Raw genomic sequence first — 24,151 nt, 5'->3', positions numbered from 1 at the left:
AATTAGTATTGAGTACTCTATTTGATGGTGCTAACACAGAAGCCATCGAGCAAAAGGGCTCATTAATCTTGGTGAGTACCAAAACCTCCTAAAAATATATAGACTTCTTTGAATCTTCTCTGTATGAGCTTCACAAATATAACCACCACCAGATACTTTTGAAAAGATTGTCTCCACTGCATCATCACCTTGCCCAAAATATCAAACTAATACCAAAGATATCCCAAATCCGTTGTCCTAAGACTTTATTTTCACTCACTATCTAAACAGGCTAAAATCCTGTGAGTAACAATTCAATATTATTAAAGCAAAGCGCTTTAATTGATACAAGGTGGATAAGGCTTTACCATATGAACAAAAAGAGAGACAAACACCACAGGAACCACTAAATTATTATGAACTACACTTGTATTTACACTCAGGGCAAGAATAGCTCTAGTTTATGTCATCATTCTGGAGCATTTTTCTTTGATTAGAGACTTTGCCACCTGCTAACTTAAATTATGTTACTTTATAAAGGCAAATTATATTGCTTATGCTTTTAAATAAAACATGGAAGTAACATAGACAAAATGGACAGTCAACCAAATCTATTCCTCTTTAATGCAGTTACCATACAGTGATCCTGCCACCATCAAATAATACTAATCAATTCACCATCAGAAGGATGGTGAAACAAATTTTATATACTATCCCTGTAAACATGAAAATATCTTTACTGAAGTCTCAATGGATTTAAATAGCAAAAGTGAACATAATGTCAGCTTTAGTTCCTAAGATGGAGATGGACAAGGAAAAAACACTACAGTTAAGGTCAAACATCAGTGGGAAAGGGCTTAAAGTGATAAATCCATGACATTAACCACTGCAGTCTTTTTAATACAATCCAGCATAACTTAAAAACAGCTCTGTACTCCAACTGAACTATTTATCAGAGACAAAAATGTCTTCTTGACAAAAAACAGATTCATGTTAATAAAAGAAAGCAGTATTATACTGAAGAAATCTTATTGCTTTAAAAAAACACTTATGATTCCTTAAAAATGTACATAGCAACTTCTCATTTATTTCCTGTCTTTTAATAGAATTTTTATTTTTTTTTCTTCTAATATGCCTTTTTTTTTTTTTTTATTCTTCCAATTTTATTTTATTTTTAAACTTTACATAATTGTATTAGTTTTGCCAAATATCATAAATCAAGCAAAATTTCAGAATATAAGTAGGAATGGAAAGAGATTATGCTCTGAACAAATGATAGAAAAGATAAAATTTCTCAGGTTGAGCAACACTTTCAATTTTTTAACTTTTAAAAGCTAACATTTTATTATTCTTATTTCCTAATGAACTACTTCAGTTGTTCCCAATGTTAACAATGCACTTCTCACAGAAAAAATAAACTTTCATATAATCTACAATCCATTTCCATATTCCAAATGTGAGAATTCCAACTGAAAGTTATGAAGAGTTAACAAAGAACTAGGGGGGGAAAAAACAAACCACATTTGAAAACACAAGACCTAAGGCTATGCTTTTTGTATAAATTAAATTCTTTTTACTCATTATATAAATTAACGAGTTATAGCTCTATTTCATCAAAAATAATAGGAGATAACAGTTTCAACTTTTAAATCACCACACATCAGTCTGTCAACAAATGCTAGATGTTTAACATACTTAGGTATACCCGCCAAACTAGACAATATTGAGGAGGGTTGTTACTACTTAGTAAACGTGGGTGGCCTTGGAGGTGAATTAATTAAGAATCAAAGGACAAAAGAAAATATTTGTTAACACTCATAAAACACTAAGCGTTTAAATATTTAATTCCAATTTAAAAAGAGGACATCTGTATGTGTCTGTCAACTCGAGCTAATTAACACAATGTTAAAAAAAAAGGCATTACAGTCAACTGAAAAGTTTGCTAGCACTTCATTAAAAAGATTTTTAAACAGGAATACAAGCCTGTAACATATCTGGTTAACCACAAAGTTAAGATGGGAAAGGCAGAGAATTATATTATTCATATTTCAAATAAAATATAATAGCCAAATTCAATAATAGCCAGAATTTTAAAGATTTTTTTCTTTTCACTGCAGCACAGTCTGTATTTTTTTGAAACGCCACTTGATCTTACTACAGGAATTAGTATATGAGTACAGGCCAAATGTAATCTCTCATCAAGATGCAGAACCATATATACTGGAAGCAGATTTCTAAAAAATATGCAATATTTAGGATTAATATTCTAATGGATCACATAATTATGTTCTGAAAACAGAATTAAATATAAGTTCTATGTTTATATTTAATATTTAAATAAATATAATATAAATTGAAATAATTTGTATTTCCAAATCTTGCTCTACTCTATCTCATTCTAGTAATCAATTTTAGATTGTGTATTTACAGCAAAGATCACAAGCCATTAAAATTACCTTCCTTTAAGAAATGTATTTTAAAATTCATAACTGATTCAAAAGATAATAATTTATGAATGCATGGGGGAGAAAAACAAAACTAAACTGGTTTATTTCTAGCAAGACTTACATAAGCATAGCGTATTTTTCCATGTTTATAATCACTCTTAAATGTTTCTAAACCTTGACTGTAAAAATCTGTTTTATATGAATATATAAGATCTATTTTTTATCTGAACATATAATAAGTTATTAACATTTACATATTCTAATATACTCTTTGAGATTTTGTGTATTTTTTTTTGTATTTGTCAGGAAGTATCGGTAATAAAATTTGTAATAAAATTCATTATTGTCATTTATAACCACCACGTGCACGCATGCTAAGTCACTTCAGTTGTGTCTGACTTTTTGGCACACTGTGAACTGTAGCCTGCCAGGCTTCCCTGTCCATGGAATTCTCCAGGCAAGAATAATGGAGTGGGTTCCATGCCCTCCTCCAAGAGAACTTCCCAACTCAGGGATCGAACCCACATCTCTTGGGTCTCCTGCATTGGCAGGTGGGTTCTTTACCACTAGCACCACCTGGGAACTGTAATTAGTTATAATTAGACTGATTCAGCTTATACAAAGTGTCATTTAAAAAAAAAGAAACAGTATTAAACAGTATAAAAGAGATATATAATTATTTATTTATGGAACAGATGTCCTGATGAGGTAACAGGAGAATTCTAAGGAACCTCAATTTTAACTTCAGATTTGATACGTTAACAGTGTTTGAAATAACAGGTTTTAACATGTTACTTCCCAGGTGGCTCAGTGATAGAGAATCTGTCTGCCAAGGAGGAGACGCAAGTTTGATCCCTAGGTCGGGAAGATCCCCAAGATAAGGAAATGGCAACCCACTCCAGTATTCTTGCCTGGAGAATCCCATGGACAGAGGAGCCTGGTGAGCTACAGTCCACAGGGTTGCAAAAAGTAGGACACGACTTAGTGACTGAACAATAACAATAATGCCACTTATGGGGCTTCCTCGATGGTGCTAGTGGTAAAGAATCTGCCTGCCAATGCAGGAGACATAAGAGACATGGGTTAGAGTCCTGTGTTGGGAAGATCCCCTGGAGAAGAAAATAGCAACCCACTCTAATATTCCTGCCTGGAGACTCCCATGGACAAAGGAACCTGGAAGGCTACCTAGGGTTGCAAAGAGACAGACATGACTGAAGCGACTTAGCACACAACGCATGCCATTTATAATTATTACAAAATATTGGCTATATTCTCTGTTGTACAATAATTACTCATCATTTTTTGAAAAAAACAAACAAAATTCTAACCTGAAATAACCTTAACTTTCTACAATTCCAAATTAACACATCTCTGAGGCCAAACACACTTTGTACGATCTTGATCCCAAATGATATTCTTAATTGCTCCATCCTCTGCACAAAATGAACATTACAGGCATCACAAACTCTTACCTGGCCCTCTCCAACTGTTTCAGTGTCAATTACTGTGATGATTCCTGGGACCAGAGGACTCCGCCGTGAATTACTATGGATGGCAACATCATCTTCCGTCACACCTGAAGGGAGCGTGCCCGTCAGCTGGGTCACCACTTTCCCAACCATTGTCAAGCCAGTTTTCAGTGTCTAAACAATGAAAGGTAAATGTATCATTTTGCATCAATACTTGGATTCTAAATAGAAATATGTGTTTTGATAATTCAGATTAAATTCTTTATTTTCTAATAAGCTCATATGTAGCAGTGCACTGTCACAGAAATTGTCTGACTTTTTACACAATCTTAAATTTTAGTTAGAAAATTAGCACTAGGTTGAGTAAATGGTATCAGTAGGTACCCCCAAGTCAGCATGGTGAGAATTAGGCCATAGGTAAATAATTACAGAGTTTGTTTCACATGAGAATACAATTCTATTTTTATTAAAAATATTTTTTCGCTCTCCTCAGTGCATGTAACTTAAAATATGTGAAATATTAAGAAATAGGAACTATGTGATATTCTATTTTTTTAACTGTATACACCTAATTTTCAGTCTACTTTTTAGCATAAAAAAGACTAAGCTACAGATAGAATCCATACGTGAAAACGACTTTCTCATTTAAATCTATAACATGATGCTATATAATACTGTACATCAAGATTTGGTATGTAGGTAATGCAGACTCCATCTAAGATACTTCAATTACTACATGAATGAAATGTCATAAAATTAGTTAAAAGGGTTCTTTTCTCTCCAGAAACAGAAAACAATTTAATGCAATATTTCTAATATATTATTTCAATTAAAGACATGTTTCATAATTAATTTTAGTTCCATTTCATTCAAAACAAATAGATAAAAAAACTAACTCATCTGTATGTTTTCTTTTATGTGAATTTCATCTGATTATTCTCATAACCATTAACAAACAATTATGTTAAGTAACGGGAGTTTTTCTTATTCTCTGAAAGGAAAGAAAGCAAAAACAAAGAGAAAGCTGTATGATTCATACACATTAAATCTAACCATTAAAGCCAAAATAAACTGTCCAGTCTACATGGACATATCAAAAATTATGTACAATATAACAGACACATCCTCATTGTGAGTTTTTATTAAGCTACTTTAAATTAATCTTCAATAATGTGACTTGCTCTTTTAAAATAATTATGCACCTATATTCTGACATATGCTGCATCTAAATTTTAAGAAGTATATTGCTTCCACAGCATATCAAATATTAATTTACAAATGATAGGCAAAGAAGGTTGTTTATAAAGGCCTAAATATAATTTAAGCAACAATAAGATGGAACTTAAAAAAAGGAAATGCACATAATATATGTATATTTTACTGTAGCTATTAATATATTCCATGGAACCTTTATTATGAACTCGAATTGGTCAAGGCTCTTTAACAAAGATGTAGATAGGTTTCCTCAAACACCTCGGGTTTATAGAAGAGAAAACTGAGGCTACAGAAGTTAGGGGAAATAGCAGTTCAAACAGCCAGTCAATAACAAAGCCAGAACTCAAAACCAGGACTTGCTCCAAACCACTATCCAGTAATGCCCTGTAATGTCTTCCTGATACTACTTGTGATCTCACACTTCATGAATTCAGAACACAAATGTATACTGGGAAGGAAAAAAGGAAAAATAAAGACTCTTATAGTGTTTCCTAATAAATACTTAAATAAAATGACCAGCAAAGCCATTTGCAGAATTCAAGCAAAATGATATAACTTACAGCTGACTGAAACCAAGAAAAAGCCACAAATCAATTGTAACAGTTTTGTTTAGTGCTAAAAACTCAAACTGCAGTGATTAGAAAACACATTGGTGTTCTTCAATTAGCAGCCAAACATTTGTTTCAATAATTCACAAGAAATGACTTACACCACGTCTGTTAGAGTGTTGTCCAGAAAGCCTCCAGAGGACCAACAACACCAGGCGCCACAGTGTATCGATGTCAAAGGCCACCAGGAAGCCTGATTAACCTCTGAGATGCCTCGGCCGATGGCCTCGCTCCATTAATGCTAATGGAGATGCTCCCACTTCAACGGAGCTATCCCCTTTATCAAAGGAATGCCTTTCAGGTTTAACGTCTTGGATTGTATATACTCCCCATTTGCCCTTGAGCTTATTATTTCATGCTCTTATACCAATGAAAAGGAATAAAACTAAAATAACTGGAGCACACAGAAAGTGGGAAGTAATGTACCCAAAGCAACCACAAGATAAAGGGAACAGTTAATACCAGAGAACCGGGGAAAAAAACTCCAGAAAGAGGGGGAAAACAAAGTAGTACGTTCCATAGTCAAAGGTGAATAAAGTATTACAGGAGGAGTTAATGATGTTTCTCACCCCCCAAAAAAACTCAGGCCTACTGGTGGCACCTTATTAGTGGACCAAAATCTAAAGCCCAAACTTAACAGCCTCAGATCTGTACTTTGTATAGTAAGTGACAGGACAGTACTCTCATAGCTCATTAACTTTCAAAATAAGGCCTTAGGGTGTAGAAGAGGGATACTGAAAGCTTTCCACATTAGTAAGGACCTTTACCTTGGGGAGAAGTTTGTTTCCATGTTAGAATCACACGTACCAATGAGCACTACTGTCCTCACAATCTGAAGAATATTACAAGAATACTCACAGAACTAATCTGGACTGTAAAGCGCTGAACCTAAGACTATAATGTATGTGTCAGATAATCTACTGTGACCAAAACTTCATATGAACATGGTACTGATTCTGTTCTATTGCACAGAGATTTGCCAAAGGTCACTAGTCATCTTTAACCTTTCTCAGGCCGTATCAGTTGTCCTCCTTATCCATTAGGACTAATGGTGCTGCTCTCACAAAAGCTGTTAGTTGTCCTAAGAAGTTATCAGATAACACAGAAAGCAGAGGCATTTTTATTAAATCAATTCACCACGCTGGGTTTAAAACACATTAAGAGGAAAACTCAAATAGGACAGTCGCTGAGGGTAACTAGAAATATATGGACCAAGATTTAATAAATGTTTCAAAATAATCCAATTTGAACAATTTCAATATTAAAATTTTTCTTTCAACATGACCTCAGAGAATTTATTATTATTATATTCTTTATAAGGAAAGTCAAATTATTTGGAAGGATGAATTTTAAGTGCTGTTTGAAAATCCAGGGAGGGAAAAAAAGATTATTTCCTTAAAAACAATCCAAGCACATATACAATTAATACAATTTATATTTACATTTGTAATGTGAGACATCAAAAAGAATTAAAAGTTTAATAACTAACCCTTCTATATAACAAAGAGGTAACCTCTATGAAGCCACATTAAGAAGTCACATCTCTCTGTCGTCAGAGAGAAAAATATCAATGACTACTTTTGTCAGAGAAAGTGACATACACCATGGCTTTTAAATATTTTTTCATGTTACAGCTCAACAAATATCATATTACCTAGAAATTATTCAAATGGTAAGAATAATAATAATAAATTTTATTTTCTATTTTCAATATGATAGGCTAGGTAAATCAGATCAATCCTACCAATGAAAACAAGTAGGAAAACTAGAGTCTTTTATTTTTTTTTAACTCTGCTTGAAGGTACTGAATATTTAACAAAACAGTGATGAGTTATCAGGTCCAAATCCAAGAGAACAGGGAAATTCAGCTATGTGAGCTGGTATTTAGGCCTAAATGCACTGGATAATGGGCTTCCCCAGTGGCTCAGCACCAAAGAATCCACCTGCAATGCAGGAGACAAAAGAGACACAAGTTCCATCCTTGAGTAGGGAAGATCCCTTGGAGGAGGGCATGACAACCCACTCCAGTATTCTTGCCAGGAGAATTCCATGGACAGAGGAGCCTGGCGGGCTACAGTCCATGGACTCTCAAGAGTCGGACATGACTGAGTGACTCAACAACAACAACTAAGAGACTGAGTAGTGCTTCTGACAGACCTGTGGTGGGACCTCGGCTGTCATGTCCTGCTTTCCCTGCATGCTTCATGGTGAAATATAAAGGGACACACAACAGAAATAAGAGTGAACCTGTACTAATCAGGATCCCACAGCTATTTCAGGTGACCTCTATTTAAATAATTTAAGTACTTTCAATCCATGAAATTGGATAAAGATGATCCAAGCCTGAGAGCGTCACAGAACTCTGATATCATCTCAAACTAAAAACTTTTTCTAAAGATCTTTTAAATATATTTTAGCAAACAAAGAGTCAAGACATCATAAATGAGAACTAAGAGAAAAAGTAAACAACAAAAACACAAAAATGGAGCCAGATAATGGAATGATCAGAAACAGAGGGTGTTTACTGTGTTTAAACAGTTTGGCAATTTGACAAAAATTGAATTCATGAGAACGAAAGACTATCAGTATTTACTAAAATGTTTTACCAATACACACATGTTCGATTTCATCAACCCCTTTTGGTACATAGATTGAGGTAATTTTTATCATTTTCTCCTTTATTATGTTAATGTGGCAATGAGACCCACTGATTCTGAGTAATAAACCAGTCTTATATTGTGGAATTATCCCAAATGAATTGTGACACATTACCCCTCTGTGTAATTTTTTTTCTGCTAATATTTTATTTAGGATTTTTCATATCTATGTTAATGATTTAATGAGTAAGACAGGACTGTAGCTTTCCTTTTTCATAACACTCTTGTTAAGTTTCAACATCAAGGTGATCTTGCATTATGAAACAAGATTAGGCATAATCTGACCTTTTTATTCTATGAGTCTTTGCAATATTGCCATTGTTTATTCTTTTTCTAACTGAAGTATAGTTGATTTACAATACTGTGTTAGTTTCAGGTGTAAAGCAAAGTGATTTAGTTATACATATACACATTTTTCAGGTTATTTTCCATGATAGGTTATTATAAGATATTCAATATAGTTCCCTGTGCTAAACAGTAAATCTTTATTATTTATCTATGCCATTGGTCATCTGCAAACATTAGATAGAATTCTCTGGTCAAAGTTTCTAGATTTGAAGATATCTTTAGTTTTACTTAGTAAAGTTTTTATACCCACTTAAACAACAAAGTACAGGAATTATCATGTAGAAAATGTAAAATAATAAATTTCAAATTATACTGCTTAATTATTGCAGTAACGTTTATGTTCTTACCACGGAAAACTAGAACTGCTTATATCTCAGAAGGTTAATTTACCCACAGTTACTAATACTGAGTAACTTACTAGAAGAAATTACATTTGGGGGAAAAATCATCCCAACTTTCCAATCTTTCCCATATAAAATATCCACACTTTGTGAAATGAAGAATCATTCCAGATCTGATAACATTTTAGGAAAACAATTCAACAGTATTTTCAAAGAAATCTCAAAATACTCATGTCATCTAATTCAGGAATCCATAAATGCACAGAAAAAAATTATATTAACTATAAGAAAAATGTTTTTAAAATATTTCATGAAATTTAAGCTAAATATGAGTTAAAAGAGCAGGGTTCAATATATGACAGGACGTGTTAAGACTAGCAAGAAACGAGTGACTTTTGCATTCATGGCTATATTTTTTTCCTTCATTTTATAAATGTATAAGCAAGAACATGAATAAGCACTAAAATCAGGGTAAAGTAGTTAAAAGAAAAATTAAACATTAATCACTTTATTTAGGAGTTAATGGCAGAAACTTCTCTTTTGTCAGAGGTAACAAGGAACTGCAATCAACACCAACTGCACTGGTGACTAATGGCCCATTAAGGAGCTGTCATCAGCACAGTTTCGTGGAGGTTCAGTGTGGAAGACATGAGTGCGTTCCTCACCGGTCACAATATTGTGGTTTAGAAAATTAGGGAGTTTGGACTTGCTTTTTTTCAAAGCACATCAAGTCTAGCCTCGTTCCAGTAAGTCTATTTTCAGCTAACAGATAAACAGCTAAACAGTTACTGAATGAAGTAGGTCACTTTCCTTTTAAGTAGGCACACAAACACACAATTATACCAAAGAAGAGCTGGAAAATTATCGCTGGTCACACAACTAAAAATTATTCAGAATAACAATACAGTGAGCTATCCTGACCAAAGTGTGTGACGCAGATAAGTCAGAAAGAAATTGAATACTTGAGAACTATATCTCATTGGTATATTGTAAATTAACTAAATAACACCGACGCTGCCTTTACTGTTTCAGATTTCTCTTCACTGAGCTAACCATCATAACTTTTTCATACCCAATAGAGAAAAGTAAGCCATTCTTACAGAGATTCTGAAATCTAATATATGCTGCTGTAAGCAAAAAGCCATTCAGTATTTTCCTTTGACTGAAAAATACGTAACGCTTCTCTCATCAAACCCCATCATGGAAGCATTTGCGATCAATCTTGAAGTATTTCTGTATTTGTTTTACATAAAACAGTGTGACCTTTGATTCCCTCCCTGTGGTTTGTTTTAAACGGTTGTTCTTCTCTGAATAGTTGTGCTTTCTATTACATGCTGTCATTCAGATTCACGATGTCATCCCTATTATTAGAACTGTTTTGTTGTATACTTCACAATTCAAAAGAACGGTGATTATAAGGATACCTTATAATCAGCATAAAGTTTACGAGCCATCATCAAAATGAACCCTCGCGCATACACAAAAAGAACTCACTTGACAAACATGCAGGGGGCAGCTCTGTGACATGAAAGGGTCTTTGAATGCACCAGGGCCTTCACTCAAGTTTTCTTAATGACTAATATTCTTTTTGTGTCAAGAAGATTCATAAATGTTCAAAAATGCAAAGGGATGTCAGTATGGGTAGAATGATTCAAATCACACACACACACACACACACACACAAATAGAATCCAGAAGTCACTACTTAAAATATGCAAAGCTTCTTTCCAAAGTAATTAGATTATAGACTTCGACCTAGCAAACAGACATAAATATCTTAAACTGGACAAACCTTAAAATCATTACAAGAGAAAATAAAGTGTGATTTAGGAACCTTAAGAGATTAAATACCTAATCATTTAGGCACCAATTCTCAGGTGACAAAATAATTCTGACTTACTTCCTAAATTTGTTCGACACTTGTGAGTGAAAAGGGAAGGGAAAATCTCAATACAATTCAGGAGAGAAATGGGATAATTACTCCACGTAATCAAACCTCCCAGAGACTGCAGGCTACTCACTTTAGCAGCACTAATGACTGTGGCGGTGTAAGACTGAATGTTGTCTCCACAGGCTCCACCACGGGACTGATGACATCGAATCAACTGCAAAGAGAGAGAGAGTGACCATTCTGTTCCACTGTTTAACTCTACAGGCTCTTAGGACAGAGCTTATTTACCACATAGAATGGTGGTGATGGGTGGGAATATTTGCATGAGCCCTTTTTCGACAAACAGCTAAAAGCCCTGCTGAGACACTTTTACCCCTTTTTATAATCTATCGGTGCTACTCAGGCAGTTTCATGCTCAAATACGATTTTTAATTACAAGATGAATAGTCTTTAAGAATTTATAAACTGAAATGGTAGGATTTGAGATCTGGCAGACTTTCCACAAATAAATTTTAGAAACATAATCAAAGGACTTAGCCACAACTTCCTAACATTAAATATTTAACATGCTAGCAAATTGGAGGTTATGTCCTTTTAATTCCTACATAAAGACAGCAAAAGGAAACTTTAAAAAACAGACAAAAGAGTGTGCCATATTTCCATTTTCGATTGTGTTTGTGGGAAAGCGGCAGAAATTATGCATAAATCAACTATGACACATATAATAGCTGTCCACTTCAGAGGGCTCACTAGTTTTAACATCAGAAGGAAAGAGACATGTCCTTATTCGTGTCTGATGTAAATAAGTAACTTGCCAATTTTCAAAATGAATCACTAGTTTCAATGCATGATTCTCTCATGTGTTGAGCAATAAACCAGGACTAAAGCCTCCACTGCCCTTACACTCTCCAAATTTAGGTTTAAATAAAAAAAGAAAGCGAAATATAAAAATTATTAGCCATATTTTTATACCGAAAGGTTTTCAAATAAAATGGCAATAGACTATTAGAATAACTCCACACTGTGATATGAATTATTAAAAGCCTATAGAAATCAAAATCTTCCTCTCCCAAAATACAAAAAAAAAAAAAGCCTTAGATAATTTAAAACCACCCACCTGATAAAAACTAATGTGTGAACTTTTATTCTTTTATTTTAAAATCAAAATTTTCTTCATCTCTGACATTAAAAAGAAACAATCCCTTAAAACAAGAGTGGTGAGGTATTTCCCGAATCACAGGTAATTGGTAAATATAGTTCCACACATGGGAAAAGAGAGAGTCTGAAAGGTGCTCATTTTAGCTAATGAAAAGAATCTCCCTCATTCACCCACTCACTCATTCATTCATTCATTCACAAATACACATTTGAAGAATTATAAAAATTATCCCTCTGCTGCCTCCTGCAGGACATGCAAGGAAGGACATTATCTTAGAAACACTACCATCTTCTCCCAGTCTCAGCTAATTAAAATAATCAAGGAAAAGAAGCCATACTATTACCTCTTCAATTCAACTAAATCTGAGTTAGCATTTCTACATAAACATAACTAAGTCAGAACTCTGTTTAAAACTGAGACCCACTGCAAAAATTATATTTGCATCTGAGGTACATCAAAATGAAAGATAAATCAGAAATTTCTGTAGTGCAAAACTCTTATCACGACTAAATTCTAGGAAATACTGGTGAGTGAAAAAAGCAGTGTACAAAAGAACATATATATCTATACACACACACACACACACACATATAAAATGTTATCTTTTAGGAAAGAAAAAAATAAATATATCAAACACATGATAAAATATATAAGCATATAAATAAAATATAAACAAAAATACACAATTACCTACCAAATAATACATTATTTATACACTATTATTTGGTACACAATACATAATTGAATAATACAATGTAACAACAATGGAGGAATGCAAAAAAAAAGGGACAAAGAACAAACTAACTCAACCTATGAACACAGTATTTGATCTTATATCTTCAGTCTTAGGAAGTAATAAAGTAGAGAGAATTGCAAAAAAAATCCTGAACTCTTTTTAGTTGGTTTGATTTTTGTAGCAGTGTGAGCAAGCAATTCTACAATTCCTTTTTGTATTACAGAACTGAAGAGATGAAGAAAACGTGCTGATGTCACAGTCTCCTATCTGAAACAAAGGACATATAAATAGGAAATGGGGGACAAACAGAGAGAATCCTGTGGAAATGCCAATGTGAACTCTTCATTTCCAAAATGTATTATGTATATATGGAAATACATGGGTGCACAAATATGCATCTATGTATATTTGCCTATTTATGTGTATATATAGAAGTATGTTTGGGTGTATAACATGCCTGTTTGTGAACTCTGTCCACTGAAAGAGTCTAGAAGCAAAAAGACCCCAGAAACAGTAAGTATGTCTACTGGAGAAAGTTTAGGTATCTGATATCACTGTCAATTTAAAAGAACCAGTAAAATCAGAGAATTCCAGGCCTGAGACAGGGCAAGTACAAAGATTTATGATAGTGAGCAAGGAAAGAGTATTTCTTTTTTAATTTTGATGAAGCCACAACACAATGTCACAAGAAGCAGACTAAAGAGGCTCTTTTGATTGACTCTGGGATAATCTGAAAGCCAAAATAATTACAGACAGAAAAATATTAAAAACTACTGAAAAAAACAGGAATCCATGAGCCCATATCAAAAATACAGATACAGTAAGACTTTTTTAAAGATGGGGAAGTTCTTGATTATAATAAAGAGCCAAATACCTACTGGTGTAGAGTGGAACTGGAAAATCATTGACTTGGAATATTTGTAGGAAAGACTGATTCACGCAAGAATCATCGATGGGTGCTAAGCTTAGGTAAGGCTAAGATTTTGATGAAAAGTAGGATGTAAGCCTGCTCTTTCCAAATTATCTATTGGTTAACAAGAGGAAAAAAACAGTGATTATTCAGTATGGAAACTGGACAAGACCCTGACAAAATTAGCATTACCAACAAGGAACAGATGTGTATCGTGTACCTCCAGATGTGATGCTGTGGGAATTACAGAACAACCCCCGCGCACTGTTCCAGCCAGAAATACAGAACCCGGTTATAATCAAGAGAAAACATCAAAAAGCTCAAAAGAAAAATCATTCTATTAAAATAAAAAGAATAAGGGGCAGAGGTAGAGGGTTGTTACCAATCTTGTAAAAGACAAAGCAAGAAAGGGACACTCCTACAAAATATAATACCTGATCCTAGACCTGAGGCTGCACCACAGGAAAGAAGCTTTTTACAAATGACAAGATAGGGTTAATTGACAAGATTGGAACAGGGACAGTATAACAGATAAAAGTAATTTATCAACATTAAATTGGCTGATAACAAGTATTTTGGAGGCACTGAGATATATGCAACTTACTCTGAAATGGTTCAGAGGACAAGCTGAGTTGAGAGTACATGGGTACAGTTGATTGGACAATTTTGTGGTGCCCAATTAAAACAAAACCAAACTAGTAAGGTACACATTCATTACTAGTTGTGAATTACCTTTGGAAAACTCAACACTTGCTCCATAACAAATATTCCAACATGGGCTCTGCTTACCTTGTTTTCTGCATAAGCAAGCCAGCGACTCCCAAGAGCAACAGGATTCATGTTGGGTCCAGGACAAGGGTAGCAGCCTGAAATTGATCAAAGGGCAGTATTAAGAAATTTCTGAATAAATTTTCTGTTGGTACATCATATTTTGATGCCATAAAACCAGAAAAATCAAGTGCTTTTTTTCCCCCAAATCTCACTTAAAATTCTCATAACCTAGCTATTATTTTAATAGCTCAAAAAGGTTCCTTTTTTTTCCTCCTCGATAGTTTCCTTTGGCTTTTGACTCTGTTCCAATAAGAAACAAATCTGGGAAGAACTGGTATTCGCTTTTTGCAAAAATTGGGCATTTTTAGTTACTCCTAGAATAAGAGAGAGAAGCCAAGAAGAACCATGTAAAGTTCATAACCCTACAGTTTCAAAAGTCTAGCAAAATCATCTGAAGAAGAAAGAAAAGGATACAATTGACTCTGGAATTTAAGGGCAAAGAAAAGGAAGATGTACACCTTAAATGAAATGACATCAATATGAAGGAAGGAGGTATGGGGCCAATGGGGAGAAGAAATTCACACAGGGTGCATGAGCAGATGCTGGGGAACTAATTTACACAATCCTGAGCATTTCCTTTAAGCATCCAACTTCATTCTTCTTGCTTTCAGCCAAGCCAATAACAAACTGGTAAAAAGGATTATTTGCAGTTCTTTTCCTAAAAAAAAATTAATCCCATATTCCCGACAGTGGACACCCACACCATGGAAACACCAATGCCATCTTCCTGAACTCCACTGAACAAGACACAACACAATTCATTCAAGTAAGTGGTACGTGTCATCCCTGAGGCTCTCATCTGCCCTCCTGACTACGCCAGTAAGGTCTCTGGGCAGAATGTCCTCATCCAGGACAATATTTCAGTGGCTCACAGAACTGCTTTTAAAGGACTACTCAAAGGAGACTGGAGAATCAAAGGACACCAAAAGCCTAACCTAAAGAATTTGAGGTCTATCATTCCACAAGTATCTCATTAATATTTCACAAACACTTTTCTCTAAAATGTACACTAAAGCAAGGGCCCCCAACCTCCGGGATCTAATGCCTGATGATCGGAGGTGGAGCTGATGTAATAATAATAGAAATAAAGTGCACAATAAGTGCAGTGTGCTTAAATCATCCTAAAACCATCCCCTCTCCCCAGTTCGTGGAAAAATTGTCTTCCATGAAACCAGTCCGTGGTGCCAAAAATGTAGGGCGCTAGAAGATCAAACTGAGGTTATCCGTTTCATAGTTTGGGGCTCTATTTGGAATCTGAATTAATATAATGAGACAGGTTTTTATAAAAAAAATAACTTTTCTTACCATGGCAAAAAAAAAACAAAAACAAAAAAACAGCCAAACTGCACGAAACACATGAGTGTAACTGGAAAACAACAGCATGATTGCAATAGCATGAACAGCACACCTGAAAATCTCTGCCCCAGCAGAAAGCCTCGGTCTAGTACTGATCCTGAGAGGAAGGGAGCCATCAAGGCATGAATAGTAATTAACTACTTTGACTTGTACTGTCAAAAATAAAAATAATTTATATGTTCAGTAATATACTATCTTTTCGCTTTATTTTCTATCTTCCTCCCACTTGATAAAGATCAAGCGTTTGTGTCTTTTGTTCACAGCTAAATCTCTACTGCCTAAAATAATACCTGACAAACAGCTTAATAAAAATGCTGAATAAACAATGTACCTAAATATTAACCAACCTTAATATTTATCAGGCATATAGGCAAAAAAAAAAAAGTCATCTACTGAAGAAAATTTTTCTAATAGTGTGCTTGCCTACTCTCTAGGTTAGGCTTTCTGTGTTCATTTTAAAGCCATTTTTTAATAGGAATCTTCCTTAATTGTACATTCGTGCTTCCCTGAATTCAGGAAGACTTTTGAGTAGCAATTTCTGAACTGATAATGCTGTTGTTTTCACAACCACTAGACAATCACAAGTCTCTGTTGTTTCTGGTACCCTTTAATTTTCATTTCCACTCCTTCAACTTCATCAATTTTGAGTTTACTATTCCCTCTTTTTTTTTTGGCTACATTGAGCACCTTATGGGATCTCGATTCCCTGATGAGGGATTGAATCTGGGCCCTTAGCAGTGAAAGCATGAAGTCCTAACCACTAGACTCCCAGAGAATTTCCTGAGTTTTCATTTTTAAAGAAGATGAGGAACTTATAAAGAAGATATGATCCTAAGAGAAAGTCCATATGTCATACAAAAATACAAGGTACTACCAGGTTTATCATTTGCTGCTCACTGTTAAAAGAAATTTTTTCTGTGTATTTCAGAGTTTAAAGGATGGTGTATGGAAAACTTTGGATTCCCGAAAAATCAGCTGCTGGGTAACTGTGATGTTACTATAATCACTGAATGCACATTATGGACGTATCCATAGGAAAAAGGACTTCCGTGTCGGCTAAGCGGGTAAACAACCCACCTGCAACGCAGGAGACACAGGAGATGTTGGTTCAATCCCTGAGTCAGGAAAATCCCCTGGAAGAGGAAAATGGCAACCCACTCCAGAATTCTTGTCTGAAAAATCCCATGGACAAAGTAGCCTGGTGGGCTACAATCCAAAAGGCTGCAAAGACTCAGACATGGCTGAGTGACTTAGTATACAATATAAACAAAGACAACATACTTTAACATATATATTGCACAGTATTTACATAGTAGATTTCATTATTACACTCCCATCTAATTCATACCAAAATGTACTTTATCTGCCTGCCAATATAGGAGACATGGTTTCGATCCCTGGGTTGGGAAGATCCACTGGAAGAGGAAAATGGCAACCCACTCCAGTATCCTTGCCTGAAAAGTCCCATGGACAGAGGAGCCTGGCAGGCTACAGTCCATGGGGCTGCCAAAGAGTTGGACACAACTTAGTGACTAAACAACAAATATACATATTTCACATACACTTTCAGAACTGGAGAAAAGAGCATAAACATGGTCTATAAGAAAATTTCCCCTTTTAAAATGTAATGTAAAAAAAGAACCAAATGAAAACCAGAATAAATACCTGTGAATTGTGGCATTATATTAGAGGTGAATAATCTCTTGAATTTTAAAGTCAACATGTGCTTAGTTGCTCAGTCAAGTCCGATTCTTTGCAACCCCACAGACTGTAGCCTACCAGGCTCCTCGGTCGATGGGGATTCTCCAGGCAAGAATACTGGAGTGGGTTGCCATGCTTTCCTCCAGAGGATCTTCCCAACCCAGGGACTGAACCCAGGTCTCCTGCATTGCAGGAAGATTCTTTACCATCTGAGCCACCATCTAACTCGATTGTGATAACAGTTTTGCCTCAACAGATCCTAATAAGTATATTTGCTTTCCAAATACTAAAAAATACTAAGGAAAATGTAGTTTACAATTCTTCATTTCACTTTTTGAGTCAATGTTTTTAGAAAGCCAGTGGACCTCAAGAATCAGAGTGTATTGGAATGAAAGCAAAGTTTTTCTGCTCTCCAAAACACTTTTTACAGCTAGAATCAGCAGACCATCAGCCTCTCAGCACTATCCCAACTTTCTAAGCATGACTCCTTTAAACATTAACCACTGCCTCCAGCTAAACTTTGAAAACAAAGTGAAGGAAAACAACAACCACCACCTAAATCTCTACAATACTAGGACTAATTCTAACAAGTTTACAATGTTTGTGAACAAAGTAAAAGAGAACTGGATATTAAAAAACCTCAAGTTTACAAATTTGAATAAAGGTAAGATCCACGAAAAGCCCCGCTAACATGAAGATGATTCCATAACTAAAAGACTGATGGCAATTTTACATGGCATTCTGGCAAAACAGGGGCCCTAGTGGAGAGAAGGCCTGAACTGATTTTGAAATACAAAGGGTTTAACTACTCTCTGTAATACCCTGCTTTATTTTCCTTGAAAAGAACAACTCAAAAGATTGCACACCTTTTTGGAAAAACACAGATGTCTGCACTTATGATCAACTGACTTTCAACAAGGCTACCAAGACAAGTCAATGGGCAAAGAACAGTCCTTTCAACAAATGATGATGGGCCAACTGGATATCCACGTGCAAACAAATGAAACTGAACCCTGATGTCGCACTGCATACAAACTGGAAATGAATAAAAGACTAAAGCTAAAGCTTGGAACAAAACCGTGGTAAATCTTCATAACCACAGGCAATCCTTTCTTAGTGCAAGCCTGCTCAGTCATGTCCGACTCATTGCAAACCTATGGACTGCAGCCGGCCAGGCTCTCTGTCCATGGGATTCTCAGGCAAGAATACTGGAATGGGTTGCCACTCCCTTCTCCAGAGGATCTTCCTGACCCAAGGATTGAACCCGGGTCTCCTGTATTTTAGGTAGATTCTTTACCATCTAAGCTACATTTAGGTCTGTGATTCTTTTTGAGTTAATTATTGTGAAGGATGAATAGTCTGAGTCTAGATTCAGTTTCATGCCTATGAATGTCCAGTTGCTCAGCACCATCTGCTGAAGAGACTATCTTTGCTCTATTATGCTACCTTTGCTCCTTCATCAAATATTTATTTCTGGGCTTTCTATTCTGTTCTGTTGATCTATTTATCTGTCCTTCTGCCAATACCACACTGTCTTGATTACTGTAGTTTTATAGTAAATCCTAAAGTTAGGTAGCAACATAGAGGAAACTTGATATTATTAAATGAAATAAGCCAATCTGAGAAGGCTATATACTATCATTCCATCTATATGACATTCTAGGAAATCCAATGGTTGCTGGGGGTGGGGGGCCAGTGTGGGTTGGGGAGGGCAGCGATGAACAGGCAGAGCACAAAAGATTTTTAAGACAGTGAAAATATCCTGCATGATATTACAATGATGGATATACAGCAATATGCATGCACACATGTGTGTTCAGTCGTGTCTGACTCTGCAGCCCCATGGACTATAGCCCGCCAGGCTCCTCTGTCCATGGAATTTTCCAGGCAAGAGTACTGGAGGGGGTTGCCATTTTCCTCCTCCAAGGGATCTTCCTGGCCCAGAGATTGAACCCACATCTCTTGTCTCTCCTGCACTGGCAGGCGGATTCTTTACCACTGGGGAAACCTGGGAACCATATGTGCCATTATACATTTATCGAAGCCCAGTGACGTACAACACCAAGAGTGTGTCCTAAGATAAACAATGGACTCGAGTGATAATTTTGTGTCAACGCAGGTTCATCAAGTGCAACAAATACGCTACTCTGGTGAGGGACGCTGACAATGGGGGAGACTGTGCACGTGTGGAGCTGGGGGCATACGGGAAATGTCTGTGCCATCTGCCCAATTTGCTGCAAATGTAAAACCACTCTAAAAATGTAATAGTCTACTATGTTCAGTGAAGGACACAGAGTCACAAAAGACCATACACTGAATGAAGTTCAGAAAGGACTATAAAAACCTCTCCAGAAAGACATTAGGACATAAAATATGAAATACCACTTCAGAGATTTATTTGACCATCTTACTGATGATTAATGACCCTCTTAAGATTCCATGAGCTTTGAATTTAAAACTTGATTTCATTTTTGCTTTATTTTTTATGTATACAAAACAGTAATGCCATTGAAAGGCTTAATGGGTGAAAATTACTAATATGTGCAGAGAATAGGGAAACCATGTTATTTCATGGCACACATGTTCAGAATCCACTTCATACTGCACACCTGCCTGGGCTACAAAAACATCATGGCAGCCTAGCCTTTCGTATATTTATGGGAACCCAAAAGAATAGCGTTTTAACTTGAACTGGTCTTAGATGTCACATTAACCTGCCCAACTCTCCTTACAGAAGTTACAAGCTTCCTTAGAAGCATAAAAAGAAAGGCTCCTCTTCTCAAAACTAAAAATAATTTTGCATTTTAAAGATCCTTTAAATACATTCTTTATTTATTATTCACCACTAATATAAATGAAGAATATACACTGTAACACTAAGAAATAACAATAGGATTGTAAGGAATAAATTTTCCTCCTCAAAGCAAAAACAGAAGCCAATGGAAAGAGTTACTTACTACACAATACTCTGGTCTCTCTGGAGACTTCGTATCTGAGTTTAAATTTAAGCACACTGGAAATGACTGCTAATGACATCTATCAGTCTTTGTCTTTTGTTTTCTTAATCATACGTGGGTTTTGGATTTCCACATCAGACAGCTGCTCAAGGCCACCTTTTCTGTTGAGCCAAATACACAGGCATCTCCTTTCTCATCACATTGGCTGCACTCCCTTTCCAGCTCTTTATCGGCTCTCTTTAGCTGACCCTTCCACCCTTTGGCAGAAATCCCCATGATGCTTTCTCTGATGAACACAGTTGTGTCTACTTATTTTACAGACTCATCATTGTATTCATACCCAACTCAGGCAATCACGATTGTATTACACAAGAGCTTTTCAAACCCTTCGAGAAATTAAATGCTTGCATGAACAAAACAATATCCTCATTAAGAATGTGTCGCTCTACATGGCCTTTAGTACTAGCTCTTTAAAAACTAGAAACCAGTCAATGGGGGTTGGGGAGAGGACTACACGGCACAGGCAAATGGAGCACCTAATATGCTATTCTCAGTGTGCCCGTCAGCTCGCCTGTCCACCAGGCCCTACACCCTGGCTTACAGGCATGAACAACCCAAATTTGGAGAAATACACATAACCTATACCATGCTTCTTTCGACCTGCCAAAAGTTTCAGTCTGCTTAAAGGAATAGGGGAGAGGGGAAACTGCAAAAATTGGGGGAAAACAAACTTCTTTAAAGTCAGAAAATGGCTCCATTTGTTTCTTGATTTTAAATATTAAGTCTTGCTCAATTCTGCTCAAAATATTGATAAGAATTTCTTAAGGTACAGTTGCATTTCAAAGAAAAGAAGCCAAATTTCTTCAGACAAACATGTGTCAAATATCATCAATCTTACAAACCTAACATTACTTGAATAAATCTGGTCTACAGGGTTTTCAAGTAAAATAAAATAACATGTAACCAAGAGTGCAATACTTCTTAATGGAAGTATGAAATGAGGTATGTAACTACTACTGGCCAGAGTATTCGATATGCAAGGTTTGGGGGGGATCTGTTATGAAATGCTACAATAAATAGCAATCAGAGTGTGAGGAAAGAAATCACAAACTTTTGTCATTTTTGATGCTTTCTGAAGTCTTTTTTTTATATATAAACTACAACACATATTTAAATACGATATAAAGAAGTACCCAAGTCAACCAAGTAAACATATGCATACACATGAGCAGTACTCAAAAGAAACAGGATATTACAGAATCCCAAAAGCCCCTTCGCACATCCCCTCTTTCCAGGTTATGCAGCATTCTGCATTCTGACACACTAGTTGGGGCTTCCCTGGTGGCTCAGATGGTAAAGAATCTGCCTGCCGAGCAGCTTTTAGTACACAATTTATTACATTATATCCATCATTTATCACCAAGAAATGGCAGCTGTACTTTTATACTACCCCACTTTGCAGCACTTAACATACATTTCAGATTTAAAGAAATCCACCACTCCAGATTCTTGCCTGGAGAATTCTATGGACAGAGGAGCCTGGTGGGCTACAGTCCATGGGGTTGCAAAGAGTCGAACACATCTGAGCAACTAAGCCGACTAAACAGACTTCATGGCATCTTCAAACTGTGAGCGCCATTTCACAAACAGAAGACGTGATAATCCTAATGGATCTGAAATAATTGAAAATTCACTACTGGAGCCTCTACCCTGCTTGACCAGGACTTACTTATAAGCTGCATGCCACTTAAAAAGCATCTGACTGCAACACTAAAAAAATCTGGTGATCCTTCCATATCTTGTCTTCCCATCATGAACAATTCATGGAATACAAGAGAGACTAATAGTTTAATAACACTTGTTCAAGTAATATTTTAATAATACTTGTTCAGTGGTCCAGCAATACAGAGGGAAGCATTTAAGACTATATAACAAAGATTCTAAAAAAAACATTAACTAAATAAAAAGAATAAAAGTTAAGAAAGTAATAACATCTCAGTCTCCCATTCATTTTTATCAAAATCAACCGATATTTTGTATTTCCTAAAGGCTTATAAGGGCTTCTCAGGTGGCTCAGTGGTAAAGAATCTGCCTGCTAATGCAGGAGACATGGGTTCAATCCCTGGGTCCGAAAGATCCCCTGGAGAAGGAAACGGCAATCTACTCTGGTATTCTTGCCTGGGAAATCCCATAGACAGAGGAGCCTGTCAGTCCAGGAGGTTGCAAAAGAGTCAGACACAACTTAGAGACTAAAACAACAACAAAGGCTTCTAAAACAGAAGCTCCTATTCCTGAAAGGGGAAGCAATACTCCAGATACGGGAGAGAGACTCAAGAGCTGATCATTCAGTTCAGTTCAGTCGCTGTAGTGTCCGACTCTTTGCGACCCCATGAATCGGAGCATGCCAGGCCTCCCTGTCTATCACCAACTCCTGGAGTTTATCCAAACTCATGTCCACTGAGTCAGTGATGCCATCCAGCCACTCATCCTCTGTCGTCCCTTTCTCCTCCTGCCCTCAATCTTTCCCAGCATCAGGGTTTTTTCCAATGAGTCAGTGCTTCACATCAGGTGGCCAAAGTATTGGAGTTTCAGCTTCAGCATCAGTCCTTCCAATGAAAACCCAGGACTGATCTCCTTCAGAATGGACTGGTTGGATCTCCTTGCAGTCCAAGGGACTCTCAAGAGTTTTGTCCAACACCACAGTTCAAAAGCATCAATTCTTCGGCACTCAGTTTTCTTCACAGTCCAACTCTCACATCCATACGTGACCACTGGAAAAACCATAGCCTTGACTAGATGGACCTTTGTTGGCAAAGTAATGTCTCTGCTTTTGAATATGCTATCTAGGTTGGTCATAGCTTTTCTTCCAAGGAGCAAGCATCTTTTAATTTCATGGCTGCAATCACCATCTGCAGTGACTTTGGAGCCCCAAAAAATAAAGTCAGCCACTGTTTCCACTGTTTCCCCATTTATTTTCCATGAAGTGATGGGACCAGATTCCATGATCTTCGTTTTCTGAATGTTGAGCTTTAAGCCAACTTTTTCACTCTCCTCTTTCACTTTCATTAAGAGACTTTTTAGTTCCTCTTCACTTTCTGCCATAAGGGTGGTGTCATCTGCATATCTAAGGTTAGAGACTCAAGAGCTGATCATTACAAAGATATAAATTTTCAAATAAACTCATACTTTAAAAAAGTTTGTCCTTATTCCAACCAGAGGGAGAAACCTCATTCACCTATGCATTCATATATTCATTCCTTTAAATACTCACCAAATTTATAATTCCCAGATCAAACCCGTATCACTTTCTCTAGAGACGAGTACTGATCTTCTACGAATAATTTTCCTTCTCATCTGATTACTTTTGATAGCGTTGCACTACGTTCTCAACCATTTTGGCTAACTAAACATTCTGGAAAAGAACCACTGATGCTTCGAAACTTGAAATAGTTGTGATAAATGTTTTCATATTATAAGGAGCAAAAATAAGCATCAGAAATATTTTTAAGTTAGCCAGAACATAATGGATATATTTTACCTTGCATG

The 24,151-nt window shown here is 36.0% G+C and overlaps 1 protein-coding gene across 9 annotated transcripts in view; it reads right to left on the bottom strand.

Annotated features, from left to right (window-relative positions):
• BCAS3 (BCAS3 microtubule associated cell migration factor) overlaps nucleotides 1–24,151 on the bottom strand; it is a 595,190-nt gene that overhangs the window by 423,075 nt on the left and 147,964 nt on the right. For all 9 annotated transcript variants that reach the window (XM_070390544.1, XM_070390541.1, XM_070390545.1 and 6 more), the window contains exons 10-12: nucleotides 14,550–14,626; nucleotides 11,086–11,169; nucleotides 3,899–4,069 (exon numbers count right to left, since the gene is read on the bottom strand). In XM_070390544.1, coding sequence (XP_070246645.1) covers nucleotides 3,899–4,069; nucleotides 11,086–11,169; nucleotides 14,550–14,626 — 332 coding nt within the window. The remainder of the gene's footprint in view (nucleotides 1–3,898; nucleotides 4,070–11,085; nucleotides 11,170–14,549; nucleotides 14,627–24,151) is intronic.

Source organism: Bos mutus, chromosome 19, assembly GCF_027580195.1.
Source record: "Bos mutus isolate GX-2022 chromosome 19, NWIPB_WYAK_1.1, whole genome shotgun sequence".
Lineage (NCBI taxonomy): Eukaryota > Metazoa > Chordata > Mammalia > Artiodactyla > Bovidae > Bos > Bos mutus.
The sequence above is the reverse complement of the archived record's forward strand: the minus strand, read 5'-3'. Positions and strand labels throughout refer to the sequence as shown.